Genomic DNA, 21,901 nt, shown 5'->3' on the forward strand with positions numbered 1-21,901 from the left:
CTGCAGCATCACACCCCATTTCCACCTGGAACTTTGGGAATGATTGGTTTAATACTCTTGTCCCAGAATTGTTTTTCCATTGGCTAAGAACCCATCCCAGTCCCAGTGATCTTGTTACTGGGGGATGTCCCTCCTGGTCACTCACGTCTTACTTCTCTTATTCTCAATCCCTTCTAAGTCAGTCCCATCCAATTTAACTCCACCCAACCAAGCCTATGTCTCTAACTTACCTATTTTATGGCCACTGAAACCCGTATTGATTTTACTAAAATTTCCTGTGCACTTACAGATCTTTATTTGAGTGTTCCTTTCCCCCTTAATCTAAAACTGATTTCATCCTCATGACCTGAATTTCCTTCGTGACCACAGGTAGCAGCCACTTCTTGTGTTGCCTTCTTCTCTTTGACCCTGGAGTCTCAGGACCCTCATGTATTGGCATTCTCCTTGCCTTTAACACCTACTTTCAGACCACGTTTCTGCCTGTCTCAGTGTCATATTCCTTAAAAGTCATCTCCACATTCCCATTGACATCCCATCCTGTCATCTATCACCCAGGACACTTATTTATAGAAAAGGGGTAAGGTTCAGACCTCCTAACCATGAAAATCTTCACTGAGTTCTAATTTGCAATGATAATACATGTAAAACAAATACAGAAATTACCAAGAGGCTGAGTAGGGTAATGAGGGTAGGATGAAATAAAAGGAAATAACATTTTCTTTAATTTGCAAAAATATTCAACCCCACCCCCACCCCACCCCACCCACCTTTCTTTTGAAATGGGGTCTTGCTCTGTTACCCAGGCTGGAATGCAGTGGCACAGTCCTGGCTCACTGCAGCCTTAACTGCCTGGGCTCCAGTGAACCTCCCACCTCAGCCACCTGAGTAGCTGGGACTACAGGCACATGTTGCCAGACCCAGCAAATTTTTGTATTTTTCTTTTGTAGAGATGGGGTTTCGCCATGTTGCCCAGGCTGGTCTCAAACTCCTGGGCCCAAGCAATCCTCCCACCTCGGCCTCTCAAAGTGTTGGGATTACAGGTGTGAGCCACTACACCCAGCGTATTCAGTCCTTTCTTCAATTAAATGTAGCAAAACGAATTGCCTACCATTAAAAAATATGAAACAGGTCTACTACCATCAGATCATCTTTTCTGACCTGACCACTAGATCCATTTCTAACAAATATCAACTTGTGAATCACAGTCTGCTATACTTCCTCATCATTTCAGAATCCCAGCAATATTTTCCTACGGATCTCTGAAATCTGGGTTTGTTCCTCCTGGAAATAGCCTTTCTCTCCTCCAGGTCAATCCATAAGGAAGTCTTGCACCTTATTGCTGTTAGGCAGTTATTAGGAACTGCTCTCTGCCCACAGGTGGAGGTCATATTTGTTCAAGCCTTCAGAGTCAGGTGGAGCAAATGGGCTATCCATCAGAATAGAGTGGTTGCATCTTGCAAGTGTTTACAGCCTCTTTGGCTTAATGCTGTCCTACTACACTTAGACTTCACATTCTGAGAAGCTTGACTTAATAATGACATTATGCTTAATGCACTGAGCTTATATTTGGATTATCCCCTAGCTTATTGCAGTGAGGATGGGGAGGTTTACAATGTTATCAACAGGGACAAAAATAGTGAAATATGATTTTTTTTTATTTTTTAAGAAACAGATTCTCACTATATTGCCCAGGCTGCTCTCCAACTCCTGGCCTCAAGCAATCCTTCTGCCTCAGCCTCCTGAGTAGCTAGAATTACAGGCACAAGCCACCATACCTGGTGTGAAATATGATTTAAAAATTATTTTTATTAAGGTGACGTTCATGTCACATAAAATTAATCATTTTAAAGTGAACAATCCAATGGCATTTAGTACATTCACAATCTTGTACAACTAGCATCTCTATCTAGTTCCAAAATATTTTCAGCAATCCAAAATATTTTCAGCAATCCAAAAGGCAACCCGATTGTATTAGTCTGTTCTCACACTGCTATGAAGAACTACCTGAGACTCAGTAATTTATAAAGGAAAGAGGCTTAATTGACTCACAGTTCCACATGGCTGCTGAGGAGGCCTCAGGAAATTTACAATCATGGTGGCAGATGAAGGAAAAAGAGATACCTTTTTCATACAGTGGCAGGAGAGAGAAGTGCAAGCAGGGGAAATGCCAGACGCTTGTAAAACCATCAGATCTTGTGAGAAATCACTCACTATCACGAGAACAGCATGGAGGAAATCGCCCCCGTGATCCAATCACCTCCCATCATGTCCTGCCCTCAACACGGGGACTATGGGAATCACAATTCAAAATGAGATTTGGGTGGAGACACAGAGCCACAACATATCACCAATATTTATTGAAATATGATTTTTAAACCAACCTGAGAATTTATATATGATTTGCAAAGTATTTGCAGTAAGCATTGGGTTTCTATTTTCCTTTCTCATCCTACTGACCCGTTATTACCCGCTTTATGTTAAAGACAATTTTAGATGGGTGTGATGATGGCTCACGCCAGTAGTCCCAGCTGCTTGGGGGTCTAACATGATAGACTCACTTGAGCCACTGGAATCAAGGCTGCAGTAAGCTGGCCACTGCACTCCAGCCTGGAAAATAGAATGAGACCTCACCTTCAAAAAAGGAAAAAAGGCAGTTTTAGTGGGAGACCGAGGTGGACAATGAGTTACATGGGAGGAAACACAGAGGCTGTTTCCCTCTGGCCCAGGTTATTTGCTTTTCTGGAAAATTGCTGGATAACATAAATCTGCAAAGAATACACGCCTCAAAAAAACAGGTGTAGGAGATGGGGCAAAGAACTACTGAAAATTATCAAGGAAGCAATTTGGAGGAAATTAAACTAAAAAGAGAAATCAGATTAGAGAGGTAAAGAACAGCTGTAGAACAGTGCCTGGCACACAGCAGGTGCTCAATAAATATCTGTCAAATGATGGAATGAACAAAAATAACCCTAAATGAATTAGTGAAAATAACCCAGAATAAATGAATGGATGGCTGCCTTGGACATGAATGCAGGATACAGCAGTGTTTCAAGGGAGCAATTTGATAAGCCATGAGGGGAAGCGCATTAAATGCTTCCCATGCCATTGCAATTGGACCAGCCTTAAAAGCAAATAGGAAAGAGATATAAAGAGTCTGTCATTTCAGGGCAGGCACAATGGCTTATGCCTGTTATCACAGTACTTTGGAAGGCTGAGGTGGGTGGATTGCTTTAGTCCAGGAGTTTGAGACCAGCTTGGCCAACATGGTGAAACCCATTCTCAACAAAAAAAAAATATAAAAATTAGCTGAGCCTCGTGGCTCACACCTGTAGACCCAGCTACTTGGGAGGCTGCGGTGGGACGATGGCTTGAGCCCAGGAAGTGGAGTTTGGAGTGGGCTGAGATTGCGCCTCCAGCCTGGATGACAGAGTCAGACCCTGTAGCAAAAAAGAAAAAAAAGAGAGAGAGAAAATGAGTTTTCAAAGAAAGAAAAAAGAGAGAGAAAGAGGGAGGCTACCATTCCATATTCAAATATTTACAATATACGGGAAATGATCAAAGTTTTTGTAAAATTTACTATTTGTCATATTTAAATACTTAACTTTGAAACTACACCTTGAAGGGAAATGTGTTGATTGAATTACAGTACTTAAGGTTTTAACAAAAAGGTCAGAAGTAGAAGCCCATCTGTTATTATATAATTTGTTGTTTACAAGCTTGGATTGTACCTACTGTGGTTGTACATTTACATGACCATTTCTTAGTCAGTCTTGGAAACATTATTTCTATTGTATTTCTTTATATGTTAAGTGCATTTTCTCTCTTATGACTATTAACTGAAGTATGCTATTGATTTAAAAGTTTGTCTATCTAGTCAGCCCCTTAACCAGAAGAATGTCTAATATGACACATACTATTATGTGACTACAGGTATTAAAACAGAGTTAATTAAAGCACTGGCATATTTTGGTCTATACAATAATTAGTTTAATAGGACTTAGCAAGACCCAGATGTTACTCTATTCCAAGAGGGTTGACATTTCTGCTCCATTAGTACTCAAGCTGGACATTCTAACTCAGGACCACCAGCATATACAGCATAGTTTCACTCCAGTAGGAATATTCTATTACCTGCAGGAAGCCCCTCTATCATGAATAATTTTTGCTGATCCATGGGCTCTGCTTTAGGACTTAACATGCTTCTCAAGGCACGGCAACAACTTTGTGTGTGTTTTCAACAGCTTGTATTTAGAAGCTTATGTGTCATTATCCTGTTTGAAGGCATTGAATAGCATTGTACTTGTCATTGAACTTGTCACTTGACAATAAACACCTGACCATGTGAAACAACAGAGATAACCAGGAAAACAATTGTGTGTGGTGGAAAAAGGGATGGAATCCTAAAATCTATGTGGTTAATGTATTATTTGAAGTCTATCACATATATGAGAATAAATGACTAGTACAGGAAATGAAGAAGCAAAGAGTACTTAAAACACACCTAAGTTAAGTTATGGAAGTTAAGTTCTGAGGGCCTTGATGGTTAGTTGGCTCAGTTAGCTCTGCCTAAAGTCTTCCACCCAGACACTAGTGGGTCCTGATCATGAATTTAAAAACAAGAAATGAAATTATCAAATTCTATTTAGTGGAAATTCGCCTTCTTAAATCAAAATACAAGCTTTTTAGAACTATGATCCCCAAACTGTGCCACTCATATTAAACAGTTAACAATTTTTTTCTAGTTTAAAACCCAGATATTTGAATCAAAATGTGAAAAAAAAAAATCCAAATACATTAATAAACTCTTTAAAATGCACAGAGATAAAAAGAAACTTGAGGTTTAGTTGGAGCCACCATTTGATTAGATGTGAGTGGTATGTTAATTAATTGCAATGATCCATGTGATAAAATGTTGCAAAAGACTGCAGCACACCAGTATTAAGGCTGCTGATGAAGAAAGGAAAACTTTCAATCTCACTCCTCCCATTCTGAGTGGGCATTTCTATGAAGTTTAGAAGATGCTAAATTCAGTCTCCCATATTAGAATTTTCTTCCACTCTCTGTGCCCTTTGCCCCCATCTCCATGCAATATAGCAGAGAAAGTACAGGAAAAGGCCCTCTCTTCTCATTTTCCTTGTAGATTCCAAGTTACCCAGATGGCAATCTCCTGGACTCAAAGAGTAAAATCAAGTTCAATGGATTAGTATTATGGAAGCAAACAAATGTAAGCCTTTGCTCATGAAGAAGTGAGTTACTGAAAACTTTAAAATCTATTAAGAGCAGGCATGGCTTTGCTTCTCTCAGGCGGACAGTAGTCACTAAGGCCTACATCCCATGGGCATTGTCAGTGCTCTCACTTACCCTGCTTTCTTTACTGATGAGAAGTCTCCCCAGCAACAAACAAAAAGATTTCTTTTTCTGGTGTCGCTTGATGTGTGCACAAGGATTGTTATTGAAAGGGCACTTCTGAACAGAAGGGCAACCACCTGGAAGTACATAGAACTGCTATAAGGAAGAATGTTCTAAGAGTGAATACTATAAAATACCAGAACTGGTTATTGAGGTAATATTAAAACTGTCAGCAATCTTATTTCTGTAAAGCAGTTTAAAGTTCTTAAGTTATCTTCAGAACTGAAGGTTCTTTTTCTAAATCCAGTTAGATTGTGAAACCTACAGAGGTCTTTCATAATGATATTAAAAAGCCCTTATCTGTTAGTTTAAGACCTTCAGGGAAAATAAATAAATAAATAAATAAATAAATAAAAGGCCCTTATCAAAGTATGCACATTGTGATTACAACTGTGTTATGAGTGTTTGTGTATATGTGTATATACAATTGTGATTATAACTATAGCTTTATACACACACACACACGAGAAAGAACTTCAGAATGATATTCAAATATGAAAACAGTCCTTGAATTAGGATGGTAGGATTATAAATATTTTTTTTCTTTTACCACTTTGGTGTGATGATGCTACATTTTCAATTTAAAACAATTTAATCCTTATGTCATATATGATGTGAGATGAGTTCTGCCCAGAGGAAAGAGTTCCTCTAACTTGGAGGCAGGGAGAGAAGAGATAACATCTGGAAATTCTTGTTATTATCCCAGAAGCCAGCCAGATGTGAGGAGGAAACTGTCCAGAATCCCATTGGCCACCTAGCTGGGAAGGTCTCTCTCTCTGTCTCTCTCTCTCTGTCTCTCTCTCTCTCTCTCTCATCTGTCTTTTTCAGGAGGACTTACCATACGCTCCACACTTCCCAGAATCAGTACATTTAATTGCACAAACTTATGAGATGGAAGGAGGTGAGATGGCTACCCAAAGTCACACATTTAATAAATTGCGTGTAGCCAGAGCTTGAACCAAGGAATACTGACTCCAAGCCCATGCCCTCAGAATGAAATCTAAACTCCCTTCTTGGCTGAGCTCCCTTATGTTATCAGGCCCATACTTCCTTCTCCAACCTCCTTTTTTATGTCCCTCCTCCAGATATTTACCATGGACCAGAACCATCAGCCCAGAGCCTGCCAATCTCTCGCTTGTCTCAGCATCTTGGCACTTATCTGTGCTTGGAAAACCCTTCTCTTCTGTCTTAGCAAAACTGGAAGGCTACCCCAGGGTAGCCTTCCCAACCACCCCATGTAAGATTATCCCCTCCTCTTCAAAGTTACTCTCCACCATGTCACCTGTTAATTTTCTTTATAGCATTTATCACACTTGGTAAATCTCCTATTTATCTACAAGTGTATTGTCTCTCTTTCCAAGGGAGAGCAAACTCCCTGAAGACAGAGACCTGCTTACCTTGGTGCCTCTGTGTTTACAGCACCTGACACAGGGCCTGACATACAGCAGGTTAAACAAATACTATATGTCATAACTACTAAGCCCATTAGCTGGGTTAAGTAACCCAATGGAGTATTTCTCAGATAAACATGAAATAGTTTCAAAAGAACTTATAAATAACACATACATCTACTTTCTACCCACATTTTATTCAACCGATTTGAGGACATTTGTATGCGTATTTTCCCAGTTCTTCACATGTCTGGCTTCTCACCCTTCAGATTTCAGCTCATATGACATTACATCATACAGGTCAGTCTCCAGCCTGACCACTCTGGCTGGAGCCTTCCCTGCAGCCCTCCTGTCCTCCAGCCTGTTTACTTGTGGTTCATAGTTCTTATCACACTCTAAACTTATGTTGATTTATTTATTTTTTTAACCTGTCGATTAGAAGGCAATGTTCTTGAGGGCAGGAACATCTTGTCTACACAGTTCTTAGAACACTTCCCAACACACGGTAGACATTCCATAAACATTTGTTGAATGAAGCCACATGCGGCCACCAGTTTGTATTCCCTTTTTAGTTCTAATAGCTTTTTAACAAATTTCTTTGGTCTTTTTCCTAAGTAGATAATTATCATCTATGATCAATTTTCTCTTTTCTAAGAGTTACACCACGTAGGTTTTTTCCTTCCCTATTGTATCAACTAGAACTACCAGACCAACGTTTGACAATACAGGGAATAGCAGGTGTCCTTGATTTGTTGTTTTTTCATAGACTCACCATTAATTACAACACTGGCATTGTCTGGGACAGACATTCCTTGCCACATCAAAAAAAAATCCTTTCTAATCCTACCTCACCAAGTATGTTTAAATTTAGCTCAATGTAGTTTAGTACTGACAAAAAGCAATCTTGAATTTTATTGGAGAACTTTTGATAATAATGTGTTATTACTTTGATCTAATGATAAAGCAAACTATGTTAATATTTAAATATTCTCGCATTTCTGGAATAAACTTTACTTAGCCATTTAATATATTTCTATCTATTGTCAGCATTTTTCTTCTTAAATCTCCACATTTAAGCCACAAAGGAAGTTGTGGTGTGCTTTTTGGTTTGTATGTTTGTTTATTGACCTGCTTTTTTCAGGTGCTATCAGGATGACAGTAGATTCTTACAATGTCCCGTGAAATGTTCTGTGGTTTTTGTTTTCTGAGTTTTGAAACAGAGTCTTGTACATTTGTACAACTCTCAGAGTCCACTGCCTCCCTCTTTCACCCTTGAAGTGGAACAAGAATACTGAAAGCCCTTTACAGTGAGGGTGTGAGACAAGGCAGAATTAAATGTCTAGGACTAGGATGAATAGTAAGTATGTGTTCCTTGGTTCCTGGATTTTGTCAGGATTTTTTTGTTTTGTTTTCATTTTTTATAGGGTAGATTTTGAGAGCTAGACTTCAGATGTATTGAATTCTGATGTAAAAGAACAGCAGTCTCTGGCTCATATGATGCTCTGGGTTTCAGAATCATACTCTACCTGTCACACCAGGGGTCAGTGACAGATAGTTTGGCTGTATTCCCACCCAAATCTCATCTTAAGTTGTAGCTCCCATAATTCCCATGTGTTGTGGGAGGAACCCAGTGGGAGAAAATTGAATCATGGGGGTAGTTTCCCCCATACTGTTCTCATGGTAGTGAATAAATCTCACAAGATCTGATGGTTTTATAAGAGGAAACCCCTTTCACTTGGCTTGTCAGTCTCTCTTGTCTGCCACCATGTAAGATATGCCTTTCACCTTCCACCATGATTGTGAGGCATCCCCACATTGGAACTGTGAGTTCATTAAACCTCTTTTTCTTTATAAATTACCCAGTCTCAGGTAATTTGTCTTTATCAGCAGCATGAAAACAGACTAATATAGTGACTCTTTTAAACAGTCCAGAAGTCTTTATAAATCTAACTTAATGTTTGTATTACTTAAGGGTCTATGATACCTCATTATCCTAGGGGACTCTGTGTAGCCATGCAAAGGAGTAGATGGAAGACTATTTAATGTAATATTATCTGTGTGTGTGTATATACATAGATAGCACATGGAAAAAGGAATTAATAAGGAAATGAATAAAAATATTAAAAAAATAGTGGTTGGAAATGGATATATGGATATAGATGTCAATACTTTTTTATGTAATAAATTTTTTTGTGTAATAAAATAAAAATACTAATTTTTATGTAATAAAATTCCTAGAGGTAGCCACGATTTCATCACTTTTCTGTAAAGGACCTAACATGACTGGAGTAACTTTCAGCCTCTCTGCCTAATTCTTACTTACTCCTTCTCAGGGTAAGTAGAGAAATAAGTTATCTGGTGGTAAGGCTATGAGATTCCTTGATCCATGCTTTTTGACTGGGTGGGACTAATTTATTAGAAAGCTTGAAGCTTTCTGGTTGTCGTTTTTTTGTTGTCATTTTCCAGACCACCTTCTTTTATCACCAATAATGTCTGTTCCCCAGATTCAAGCCTCCTTCTGGTGCTTTGCACCAGGGTCTAGATTTGGAAAAGGTGGTACTAGTAAGCCTATCTGGGTGCAGAACTAAGCCACATCCTTCAACTCAACTTTACCAGTAATAAAGTAGAGATTTTAATCTCCATCTATCTGAACTGTACATTTTTTAATTTCCCCAACAAATAGGTATTACTTTCATAGTCAAGGAAAATGTTACTTTTAACATATGTATATGTATAATACGCTGAGAAGAAAATTAAAATAAAATAAGAGCAGGGTACTTTGTATACATATAATAGGTACCATTTACTGTGCACCAACAATTTGATGTGCTTTATGTGCCTCATCTCACTGAATGTTTACAATTTCATCAGGTTGTTCTATTATGATCGTTGTTTTATAGGTTTTAAAAAAAATGGCTAAATTTGGGGATTTTTTTTTGGAGGCGGAGTCACACTCGCTGGCCCAGGATGGAGTGCAGTGGTACAGTCTCAGCTCACTGCAACCTTCGCCTCCCAGGTTCAAGCAATTCTCTTGCCTCAGTCTCCTGAGTAGCTGAGATTACAGGCAGGAGCCACCACACCTGGCTAATTTTTTTTTTTTTTTTTTTGAGATGGAGTTTCGCTCTTGTTACCCAGGCTGGAGTGCAATGGCGCGATCTCGGCTCACTACAACCTCCGCCTCCTGGGTTCAGGCAATTCTCCTGCCTCAGCTTCCTGAGTAGCTGGGATTACAGGCACGTGCCACCATGCCCAGCTGATTTTTTGTATTTTTAATAGAGACAGGGTTTTACCCTGTTGGCCAGGCTGGTGGCGAACTCCTGACCTCAAGTGATCTGCTCGCCTCAGCCTCCCAAAGTGCTGGGATTACAGGCATGAGCCACCATGCCATGCCCAAGGGATTTTTAAGTTGCTGTTTTTCATGGAATATTTATTCCATATTGTGGCTGTAGGACTGAAGCCTAGGTGGAACTGAAAAGGGAGTTTTCTACCAAGATTTGCAAAGCTATTCACAAAACAGAATAGTAAAGACTAAAATGAAAAACTGCGAACTGCCTTTTGGAGTTTTGCATCTTTTGTTTACTAATAAAGACTTGGATCAACATCAAAAGTTCAAGCTGACTTGTATTTTCTTGTTTAACTGAAAGCTACCACCCAAACTCACCCCATGACTTGCTGTTGGAAGAGAAGACGTTTGCATTGTCTAGGTTAGAAGACCCAAAACAGGCCAGAAAGATACCTCTGTGAAAAAACTATCCCCAATCTACAGAGTTGCTTCTCAATGGCCTACTAGGTTTATTGGTGGCTTAAAATGGCAAAAATTCAGACATTCAGGCTGGGCGGCTCACATCTGTAATCCCAGCACTTTGGGAGGCCGAGGCGGGCAGATCACCTGAGGTCAGCAGTTTGAGATTAGTCTGTCGAACATGGCGAAACCCTTTCTTTACTAAAATTACAAAAATTAGCTGGGTGTGGTGGTGTGCGCCTATGATCCCAGCTAATCGGGAGGCTGAGGAAGGAGAATTGCTTGAATCCCGGAGACGGAGGTTGCAGTGAGCCGAGATTGAGCCACTGCACTCCAGCCTGGCGAACAGTGCGAGACTCCATCTCAATCAGTCAATCAATCAATCAATCAATCAGACATTCAAGCAAGTGATGTGATCAGTATTTCTCTTGGCTTGGTGATTGTCAGAGAAGAAAAATCTAAGCTCTCTGGCAGGGATTTGGCAAACAGACTAGAGAGGGTAGGGAACTATGAGAGATTTCTAGATTATTGCTTTCTATGCAGCTGTAACTAATAAAAACCAAACTGATGAGTATCTCTTCAGCTGAGAGCCCGGGCAAAATGTTGCTAGGATTACCAGATACGAAGATTGAAAATGGCTGCTTGCCACTGGCTGAATAAGCCCATAAAACAAACCTTTGGAGAATTATTTTTATTTTAAGAGCATTGTGTTTAAAACTCCACAAAAAACAATTCTGTATGGTATCCAGGGCAGTCCCCAGTGCCTTGTAAATTTCTCAGTATAAACGTTTCTCAATAGTATGCCCCATTGTGCCACAACCCAGGGTTGAAACATGCTTTAGTGCTGATGTCTGATGAGGTTGGTCATTCAAAGATCTCAACTCAGCTTCCACTCCTCATCCTTCGTTTGCTATCTCAGGGTTTTGGCAACCATTTTTAAGCAGATAACTTCCAAATCTACTTCTCCTTCTCTGTTTCAAGAATTCAAGTCCCACATTTCTCATTTTAAGTTGCTATGTGGATGAATTGCTGGTACCTCAAACTGCTTATGGCAAAAACTTAACACCTGATTTCTCAACAAACCTGACATTTTTTTATTCTATCAAATAGACTAGTCTCCTTTAGACACCTCTCTTGAGATCTCGCATCATCTTTGTGTCTCTGTCTTTCTTAATCCTCCTGTTTAATGAGTTACCAAATCCAGTCAATATCTTTGAAATTCCACCCCCTTTTTCTTCTCTCACTTACATTGCCTTTGATCGGGTCCTCTTTCTCTTTCTCCTGCATCAGCATGCCCACACAATGGTTTCCTTGATGCCGTTTTCACTCTGCTCTTCTTGTCTACTGCTATCAGAGCAATCTGCCCAAAGTTCCATTTTAACTGTATCGTTATTACCCTCAAAACCTGTGTTAGCTCCTCAGTACTTACACAATGAAGTCTAGATTTCATCACATGGCATTCATAGATGAGCTCACCTCAACCCAGTGTTTCTAAATCCCTTTCTCATTACTGTCCCCACTATGAACCTTTTTAGAACTTACTTTGGCAATCACCTCCCTCATGCAATGTTAATACTACAGATATACTGTATATCTGTGAAGTACATGTATATTTGTGGTTTCTACATAAAAAGAGGAAGATTTTACCCCTGTTGAGACTACATGCTCTGCCAAAGCAAATCACTTACCAATCCCTGAACATGCTCCAGTATTTTCTAGCTTCCAAGCTTTTGTTCAATCTGGCCATTAGTCAGAGAGGTTGAGGGAATATGAGAAGATTCCTAGACTGTACTTCTGCTATTCAGCATAACGATCCCTTGCCTAGAATAGCCTCACACATCTCCTCCCACCATCCTCTATTTCTTCCTGTTGAAATCTGACTCTTCATGAAGCAACCTAAATACTGTATTCTCTCCCCATCCACTCAGTTGGCATTTACTTTTCTGTGCGTGCAGGGAATTTTCTTTATTCCTCTATTATATTCTTCTTTGATATGTAGTCATCTTTCTATTTGTGTATCTCTCCCACTGGATTACAAACTTTCTAAAGACAAGGACTCTTGTTCACAGTGTATGATGCCTTCATGTAATAGGCACGAGAATATGTTGGTTGAAATTAATTCACGGAGATACTGGAAACAGTGTAAAAGCCCACCAGTGTCCATATTTAAAAGTCCCTTGTGTATGCTGAATAAATGAACACACTAGAAAATTTGGATACCATATACAAGACACACTCCCAAAACATAATCATTAATACAGACACTATAAAGGAGTTCTGTGTTGTGTACACCATGGGTGAATAGAATTGGTTCCTGGTTAACACAAACAACAGACACCCACAGAAAGTTGTCTGAATGGCAGCTAGCTGCCTAGCCATGTTTTAAATAATGACGATCAAGTGGGGTAGCCCAGAGACCAAAACAGAAATGGCAATTTTTGATATCATGTTCTTGTACAGATACAAAATTTTAATTGGATTTAAAAGAAATGATAAATGTAGAAGTACATTTTATACATTAGCAATCATCACCACCGTCTTTAAAATGACCAAATTAAGGCTGTGGGGCAGGAAAGTCAATCTGACAAAGTTATTTTTGTGTAGGAAGTGAAGCCAAGATAAAAACATGTTTTCTGTAAAAGCCTTGATAATTTAAACAAATGTATATATGTGAATATCTTTGGAAATTTCTATTATTCTTTATTCCATTGTGGAACAATCGACTTTCTAGGAAAGCTATTTCTGTGGCTTCATAGGATTACCTTTTGCTTTCACCAGAGGATTAGGAATTTTTAACTGGCACTTGTATTACTTCTCTGAGTTTATTAAGATGATGATAAAATCATACAGAAAACTTTTAACAGGCGTTTTCTACCTTCCTTTGCTTCTGGGCTGTCTTCTCCTAAAATACCACAAACAGTTTTGTTTATTTGTTTCTAAAATCTGAGAATGAGTTTTGTGGGACAGTGGATGTAGGAGGTGGGGGATGTCTATGGGATGAGAGGCTTGGCAAAGAATTCGTTTCCAAGGATACGCTAATTTCCGCCCTTCAGTCAGGTTCATTCACAGTCAGTGTAGTGAGTTTAGTTCTTTCTGATATTTCAAATAAAGTAATTCTTTTGCCAGTTACAAATCCTACTTGCAATTCTGTTTTCTATGGGCTCTTAATTATTCAAAGGGACGATTCCTCATGAATCTCCTTTTTCTCTCCTTCTACTAGTCAAGCTCAAGTTGTGCGAGCAAACAGCAAAAGCAAATACTTTGGGGCCAAAACAGCCTCCGCCTCACTTAGAGGCAGAATTATATAGCCTTGTTTGCTTAACAACTCAAATAGGGGGCGGGGAGGGTGACGGGAGGAGAAGGGGGAGGGGACTAGGGAAGGGACAAGGGAGGGGACAAGGGAGGGGACAAGGGAGGGGACAAGGGAGGGGACGAGAGAGGGCCCGCCACCCTTGGAACGGGATTGGTCCCCTCTCTCCCTCAAGCCGTTCACTTTGCATCTCGGTTGGACAGGTTGAGAGAAACATGTCATTAAGGTGTTGTCAATATGAGCCCTGTAGGTGTGGGCCGTTCCCTGGGTTTGTGGTTTTAGATTTTCAAAGGGGCGGACTTATTATTGGCTGTGGGATCAAGTTTTTGAAACTGGTCTTGTATATGTTGAAAAATGCCTTCCTAACACGAGGCGCCAAGGAACTTAAGTGTAACTCACTCACACACAGTAAAGAAAATGACGAAAGTTCCTCCGGGGTTTGATTTCAGTTTCTTAAATGACGAAGAGGCTAGGAAGATCCTTCAGGTGCTGGAAAGAAACGAGGAGCTACGGAGGGCCGAGAAGGACAGGATCAGGTACGGTGCAAATTCGTTTCTCTTGTCCTGGGCCTGGGTCCCGCAGGGGCCGGGGGTCGGCGGGGAAGGCGCGGAGCCTGCGCGGGGCACCTGCCCGGGGTTGGGGGGCCGAGGGGGTGCTCCGGACAGCTGCTGCGGAGGCTGCGGGTCGGGGAGAGGGAACTGCGCCGAGTTGCTCTCTAAAGGACTTTGGGATGCCTGATCGGTACTCTCTCCGTACACCGCATGCAGACGGGCTCGGCTGTGGGTCTGGGGTCGAACAGGCTGGGGGTCGGTGCGCTGCGGGGGCCGCATAGTGACGCTGCGCTGTGCTGGGTGTCTGCTGGGCCATCCCGGGGCGTGGGCCGTTCCAGGCACTGAAATGGGGCGGGGGCGCGATCTGGAGCGGAATCCTGGCTGCTGCTCACTCCGCGGCCCGCGCGCACCCACGTGCTCGCACGGGTCCCGCAGAGCTTCCACCCTCGCCTAACACACTTTTCTCTCCGCACCAGAGGTGCATCTCTCCACCCCACGCGGGCAGGAGCACCTCACGGGAGGCGAAAAGTCCCCACCCCAAGGGCAGGAGCTCGAGGAATTTGTCAAATAGAGGCTTCTTTGTGGGCGAATGGGACTTGGACTCACAGGGGTGGCTAAAGGAGTGGGTCTCCTTGTGTGTGGTGCTGTGGGGAGCGAGTTTCTGCGGAATTTCACACTTGACCTTACTACACATTGTTGTAGGTGAGGGATGTTACTAAGGAATGAAATCCAGAGACACAGATAATTACCTGGGCTGTAAATCAACCAGTTTTTCTGCTGGGGAAGTGTGGGGCAAGTGCTGGAATGAATTAAAGGGACTCTCTCGCCAATATTGGCATATGTTTATCTAAGTCCTTCTCTAGACAACTGTGGAAGGGAATTCAGGATATCACTCTCAGGCCACACTGTGTGCCATTGATTGGAATTTAGCGAGTCATTTTGTTTTATGATCAGCTGCTTGCTATTGTGAATACCGGGTTCCCAATTCTTTCTAAATATCCCCACCTGCCTGTCCCCGACCTCCGAAAAAGAAACCCTCCAAGGACCCTCTTCAAACTGGAAAATCTAGTTGGTCTTTGTAGAAAGAATTAGTATATACTAAACTCAATGCCCTGACTTCACCCTTCTCCCCGAAACATGACTCTTTGTGAGATAAAGGAATATTTGAGGTTGGGGAATGTGGGTTTCATACCATCATAGTCTGCCTTGAGAAAAAGTAACTTTATCATCCCCCGCCCCAACAGTATGGAAAATGTGCCTTTATGAGAACAGTATGCCACACCCACACACACCCACGTGCATGTACCTACACATATGCACATGCACCACACACGGCGCACCTAATTCTGGGAAGAAGAACTTCAGAACTGCACGGAATTTCAATGCATATTCCAAAGGCACTAAGAAACTGCAGTTATTCTCAGTGTGTGTTACTGGAAGCGTTTCTTGACTCTGAAGAGGATGGTTTTTTTTTTTTTTTTTTTTTTTTTTTTTTTTTTTTTTGCCAGAGTTTCACTCTTGTTGCCCAGGCTGGAGTGCAATGGTGTGATCTCAGCTCACCGCAACCTTCGCCTCCCAGGTTCAAGCAATTCTCCTGCCTCAGCCTGCTGTGTAGCTGGGATTACAGGCATGAGCCACTACACCCGGCTAGTTTTGTATTTATAGTAGAGACAGGGTTTCTCCGTATCGGTCAGGCTGGTCTCAAACTCCTGACCTCAGGTGATTCGCCCACCTCAGCCTCCCAAAATTCTGGGATTACAGGCGTGAGCCACCGTGCCTAGCCAGGATGGGACTTCTTAAGTGATCCATTGTGTATTTGGGGAAATTGAGAGGAGAGTTAAAATAAAAAAGAGAAGCTCTCATTTAAGATGTGATCTTTTGACTTTTTATTTTTGACCTGATGCTTGCCTTGTTGTGTTTTCTCTATTGCAACTCATGATGCCCACTTCAGTTGACTTTAGAGGGAACTCGATCTCCACATAGATATACACGAAGCACATGTATCGCCACAAAACCATTGGGCTGGGCATTAGAAGGAAGGTGAAAACACATTTTCTAATTTCATGGTACTCACATCCTAATGGAAGCACAACAGAAAAATCCATAATGCTAAAGCAAAATCAATACTGTATTATACTAAATATTAAAAATATTTAATTGCCCAAATATTTTGAAAAATATCACCATTAAAATCCAAAAAATCATTTAAGGAAAGTAGATGTGTGGACCAAATGCCCAAAGCAATTATTCTGTCTTTTCCCCTGATTAATTCCCCTCTTCCACTATTGAATACCCGTGTCTGGCTTGCCGTCTCCATGGGACTGTTGTGCCTACCCACTTCAGGCTCACAAGTATTCATTTCAGTAGCAGATATTGGCCTACAGAAAGGGCCTGAGACAACATGTCAACTTGGCTGCCTCTTCTGCTCATTTTCTTGATATGTTTGATCATATTTTCCAAATCAAAAATCAGAACACATTACTTATAACTCAAAAGTATAATTGCATTCTGTTATGCCTTGGCGTATATGAAAAATAACCAAAAAGAGATGCTTCAACAGGCCTGAGAGACTCTGGGACGCCTTTTTACTGTATTAAGAAACAGCTTCAAGATCTCTTGACTAGAGCAATAAAGGTCCAAATGGGGAAGTTTAGAAAGTTAGCAGGTTGGGGAATAACTTATGAGTTCATTTATATCTATTATAGGCTTAAGGTATCTACAAGACAACTAAGAAGAAATACACGCACTCTATAGTTAGCAATCTAGAACTACAGTGTTGGGGCTGGGCCCAGTGCCTCATGCCTGTAATCCCAGCGCTTTGGAAGACTGAGGTCAAGAGTTTGAGACCAGTCTGGTCAACACAGCCAGACCCTGTCTCTACAACAAAAATTAAAAATAAATTAGCCTGGCATCATGGCACATACTTGTAGTACTAGCTACTCAGGAGGCTGAGGTGGGGAGATCCCTTGAGTCTAAGAATTCAAGACTGCAGTGAACTATGATTGTTCCACTCCAGCCAGGGTGACAGAGTGGAGACCCTGTAGCTAAAAATAAAATTTTAAAAAAAAAACAAAGAACTACAGTGTCATGCAGGGCCAAAAATGTCTGAGATGGATGTTAAAGCTGTGAGAGTAGTTGAGTTCATCATGCAGAAGAAGGCAGCAGCCCCACCCACAGAAAGTTCCTGAACACACAGAACTTTCTCCTGATCTCCCCTCATCTGTACCAGACCTCTCTGGCTCCAACTTACCAGAAAAGTATTTGCATTAAATATAATAATGTTTCTAATATAAGTTTATTCAAATTTTTAAGAAAAACACCAAGATTCAAACTGATAAATAGGCAAAAGATAGAAATAAATTATTCACACTCGAAAATATGCAAACAGTAAACATAACAGTTAGGAAAATGTTCACCCTCACAGTAATAAATGAAAATTGAAGTAATCTTGAGATACCATGCTGCCCCTTTAAAAATAACAAAAAAATGTTAGTGAGGGTTGAAATGAAATGGGTAGATTCTGCACATTGTTAACGTCATCATATGTTGATTACAAGCCTTTTGGTGAGAATTATGGCAATATCTATCAAGATAAGCTTTACGCTTGACCCAATTGTCCAATTCTTGGATATTTCTCGTTAGTAAGAGATTAAGGTGGAGGAGATGGCCACACTAACATATATTAAGTGCTACCTTTTTATGTAATAATAGTAATTATTGTAGTAATAGTGACAGCTAACATTTATAGGCCCTTACTTCAGGCTAGGCACTGTACTAAACATGTTATACAGAGTCAATTAATCCTTCCAATAACCTCTTTAGGTATATTCTCATCTCACAGAGAAGGAAACAATTTTAAAAGGTCAAGTGTCTTGTCCAAGGTAAGCGATGGAGCCACAATTTAAAATCCAGGTCTATCTCAAAACTATTTTATTCATCAACGTTGAATAATCCTCACAACCGTTTCTTGGGGTATTAATGGCTTTTTACGGAAGTAAAACTGAAATTTGGCAATATTAAGGAACTTGCCTAAGGTCACACAGCTCATAAACATCAGGAAATTTGAACCTAAATCTATCTGGCATCAAAACCTGTATTCTTTCCATATATATATATATATGTATGTATGTATACATGTATATATGTATGTATGTATGTTATACATGTTATGCATACATATGTAAAACATATTACATACATGCTATGTTAAACATACATATAACCTGAAAAGCATCTAACTTTTTACAAGTCTTTGAAAACCATAATTACGTATCTCATCCCCACCTCCACCACTGGCTCTCCTGAATGGAAATCTGAAATAGAGAAGGACCGAAAGATTTATGTCTCCCTGTCAGCTTACAGAAGAAATATCAGTAAATCCAAAATGTTTATTTTTCCAATTGCAGAAAACTATAAATTGTGAGATGTTACAGTGCCTGGTGTAATCAAGGTTTTAAATGGCATGTCTAGATTTAAACCATTTTTTGCTCCATGGCAAGATTGCAGCCCGGGAGAGTTTTCCAGAATTTAGTTGTTTCTGATTGATTTACACTAACATCCTTGAGCACAGTTCTGAAGGGGACTATATGTGTCAAAGTCATGAAGTGGTCTGTAGCTGGTGGTAGCTGCCATATCTGGAAGAGATTAAAAGCCAGATACACAAGCCTCCTGTCTCCACTAATCATTCTGCCCTCTCCTCTCCCAGCCTGTGAAATCTGCTTCTGATTAAGGGGCAGACTTTCTAGAGACACTGGATGTCTACTGATTTGGCTTTTACTGTGTGCCAGACACTGGGTTGGCCCTGAGAATACAGTGGAGTATAAAACGCGGATTCTACCCCAAATGGCTTCAGTCTATGAAAGGTTTTCATTGGCAATAGAATGGGTAAGATGAAGTGTTCATATAAACGTAGCTCGCCCTTATGCAGCCCTGTGTGGCTTGGAAAAAGGACCAGGAGAACAATGCCTGGAGTCACAAGTACGCTCAAGAGGCTTGAGCGTGTTCTGATGCATACCAAGGTATCCGATTAATATGGATTTCTGAGGTGTCTGCACTTTCCAATGGCATCCAATTTAGTTAATTCCTTTAAACTGAGGGAGAACTTTCTCTCAGATATATTCTCCTATCTAGTTACTCCTGTGGATTGGTCTGCATAGGCAATAGGCGCAGAACTACTATAATAATATAGTTCCATATTCCAATGCCAAGAAGCAGTGTTCTTTTTAAGCTTAGTGCTATTGTAACTCTTTTAGCATATACAATCTTTCATATCTGTTTGTTTTTATCCTCATCTTCAACCTGATAAAGCGAGTATTATTATCTTCTTTTTCAAAAGCTAATAAAACAACTGCAATAATCGCTAACGTTTGTTGAGCATTGACCCATGCTAAGCTCTTTGTGTGCACTATCTCATTTAATTCTTACGGCAGCCTGATGAGTTAAGGGCTGTCTTTATCTCCGTTTGACAGAGGAAGCTTAGAGAGGGAAAGTGACATGCTTGCGATGATACTGCGAGGGAGTGTCAGATGTGGGAACTCCATCTCCACACAACCACTGCGCGGTGCTGCCTCCTACAGTACCAAAAAGTTGAAGTGCCTTTCCTCACCTGGCCCATCTGGCTCGTAACAGAACCCAGACTGGGATCTATTCACTTTAAAACTCTTGCTATTTTATTTCCACTGACCATAAAAATAAAAACCACACAATTCCAGGTAGTCAAATACCCAGCTCAAAGTTGGAGATGTTATTACTAAGGAAAATAGCATAATGGATATGGGAGGATAACTAGTACCATCCGCCTATATGGAAGGAAATTGCTGGCAACCATTTATGTTAAAAAATGCACATATGCTTTCTGATATAAAGTTCTTAAACTTTATACTGTTAAAATGGTTATCTTTGGGGAATGATATTTAAAGGGACTTTAACTCTTTTACTACTGTTTTATTTTTTAGTTATCATATGTTATTAAAAATAGGCCAAGCACTGTGGCTCACGCCTGTAATCCCAGCACTTCAGAAAGCCGAGATGGGCAGATTGCCTGAGGTCAGGAATTCAAGACCAGCCTGGCCAACATGGTGAAACCCCATCTCTACTAAAAATATAAAAATTAGCCAGGCACGGTGGCCAGCATCTGTAATCCCAGCTACCTGGGAAGCTGAGACAGGAGAATCGCTTGAACCTGGGAGGTAGAAGTTGCAGTGAGCTGAGACCGTGCCATTGTACTCCAGTCTGGGCAAAAAGAGCAAAACTCCATCTCAAAACAAACAAATAATAATAATGACACTGTTTCTTTGGATAATAAGTACAGAATGTTTGGACTGGAACTAGAAAAAAAAAAGAAAAAGAAAATTTTAAAAAGAAAAAATATACAGAATGTTTGATTTTTTACTTTCATAAACGTCTTTTATGAAGGTAAAAGAATATTTTAAAATATCTTTAAAAATAAGTATCTTTTAAAGGTAAATTTCTTTTTTAAAATGTCTAAATGTTTTTCTGCCCTTGTCCTTTTCTTTACAATGTTAATGTGTGCACAGGTAAGTTGGTACACGGTAAGTCATACATCAACCTTGATTCCTTGGGGTCAGGGATTATCTGAGGGATGGAGAGTCTCACATACTTAGTGGGTACTCAATTCCTAGTCAAATGGAACTTAACTTACTGCTGTAGCAAATACAAACTAAGGGAAAGAAAGATCTGCGGAAACCAGGTGAAGGGCGAAAGAAGGTCAGGTTAAGGTTAGTCAGAAAATACTTCTGTTCCTCATTAGCACAGATGTCTTAAACCTGAGAGCCACGTGAAGGTCAAAAGGAGGTCAGGTAAAGGTTAGTAAGAAAATGCTTTCCTTCCCTGTTATCACAGCAGGGTCTTAACATTGAGAAGAAGGTGGCTAAGAAGTAAGGAGTGCTAGCTGAGGCATGGTCTTTGGTAAACGTGGGTGGATTCTCTCCACCTTCATTCAGTTTGGTTTTTCTGCAGTGAGTTATTGCTGTTGCCCAAGCTGTGAGATTTGAGAGCCATAGGCTCGCCACCCTCTCCTTCTCGGGGTATTTCCTTATTGACATTGCCAATGACCCTATTAAAAGGCCGTACTTCAAATATTAACAGACCACAGGAGCCAGCTTCCTCATTCCTTAGAAAGTATGTTAGGCTTTCTAAATGAAAGAGGAAATGGGGGATGACAGTGACCAAATTTCCCACACCTCAACAAAGAGTCGTGATATTTTTATATTGATCGAGTTTGCCTTGGTTTCAACTTTGAAAAAAATACATTTAACAGCAGTTGAGGGAGGAAAGGGGATGGAGAGAGAGTAACTTATCCTGGCAACCACTATTTTGTTCTTCATTACTATAGTTTTATCTTTTTTTTTTTTTTTTTTTTTTTTTTTTTTTTTTTTTTAGATGGAGTTTTGCTCTTGCTGCCCAGGCTGGAGTGCAATGGCATGATCTCGGCTCATGGCAACCTCCGCCTCCCAGGTTTAAGCAATTCTCCTATTTC

The 21,901-nt window shown here is 40.5% G+C and overlaps 1 protein-coding gene across 3 annotated transcripts in view; it reads left to right on the top strand.

The window, feature by feature from the left end:
• The first annotated feature begins 14,012 nt into the window (after nt 1-14,012).
• The window catches only part of EXPH5 (exophilin 5), an 82,443-nt gene continuing 74,554 nt past the window's right edge, over nt 14,013-21,901 (top strand). For 2 of the 3 annotated variants that reach the window (XM_032285661.1, XM_032285662.1), the window contains exon 1: nt 14,105-14,388. In XM_032285661.1, the coding sequence (XP_032141552.1) occupies nt 14,270-14,388 (119 nt within the window). In that variant the 5' untranslated portion in view covers nt 14,105-14,269. The other variant, XM_032285663.1, reaches the window with a different exon arrangement.

Source organism: Sapajus apella, unplaced genomic scaffold (assembly GCF_009761245.1).
Source record: "Sapajus apella isolate SASKATOON/1434 unplaced genomic scaffold, GSC_monkey_1.0 scaffold16, whole genome shotgun sequence".
In the NCBI taxonomy this organism is placed as follows: Eukaryota; Metazoa; Chordata; class Mammalia; order Primates; family Cebidae; genus Sapajus; species Sapajus apella.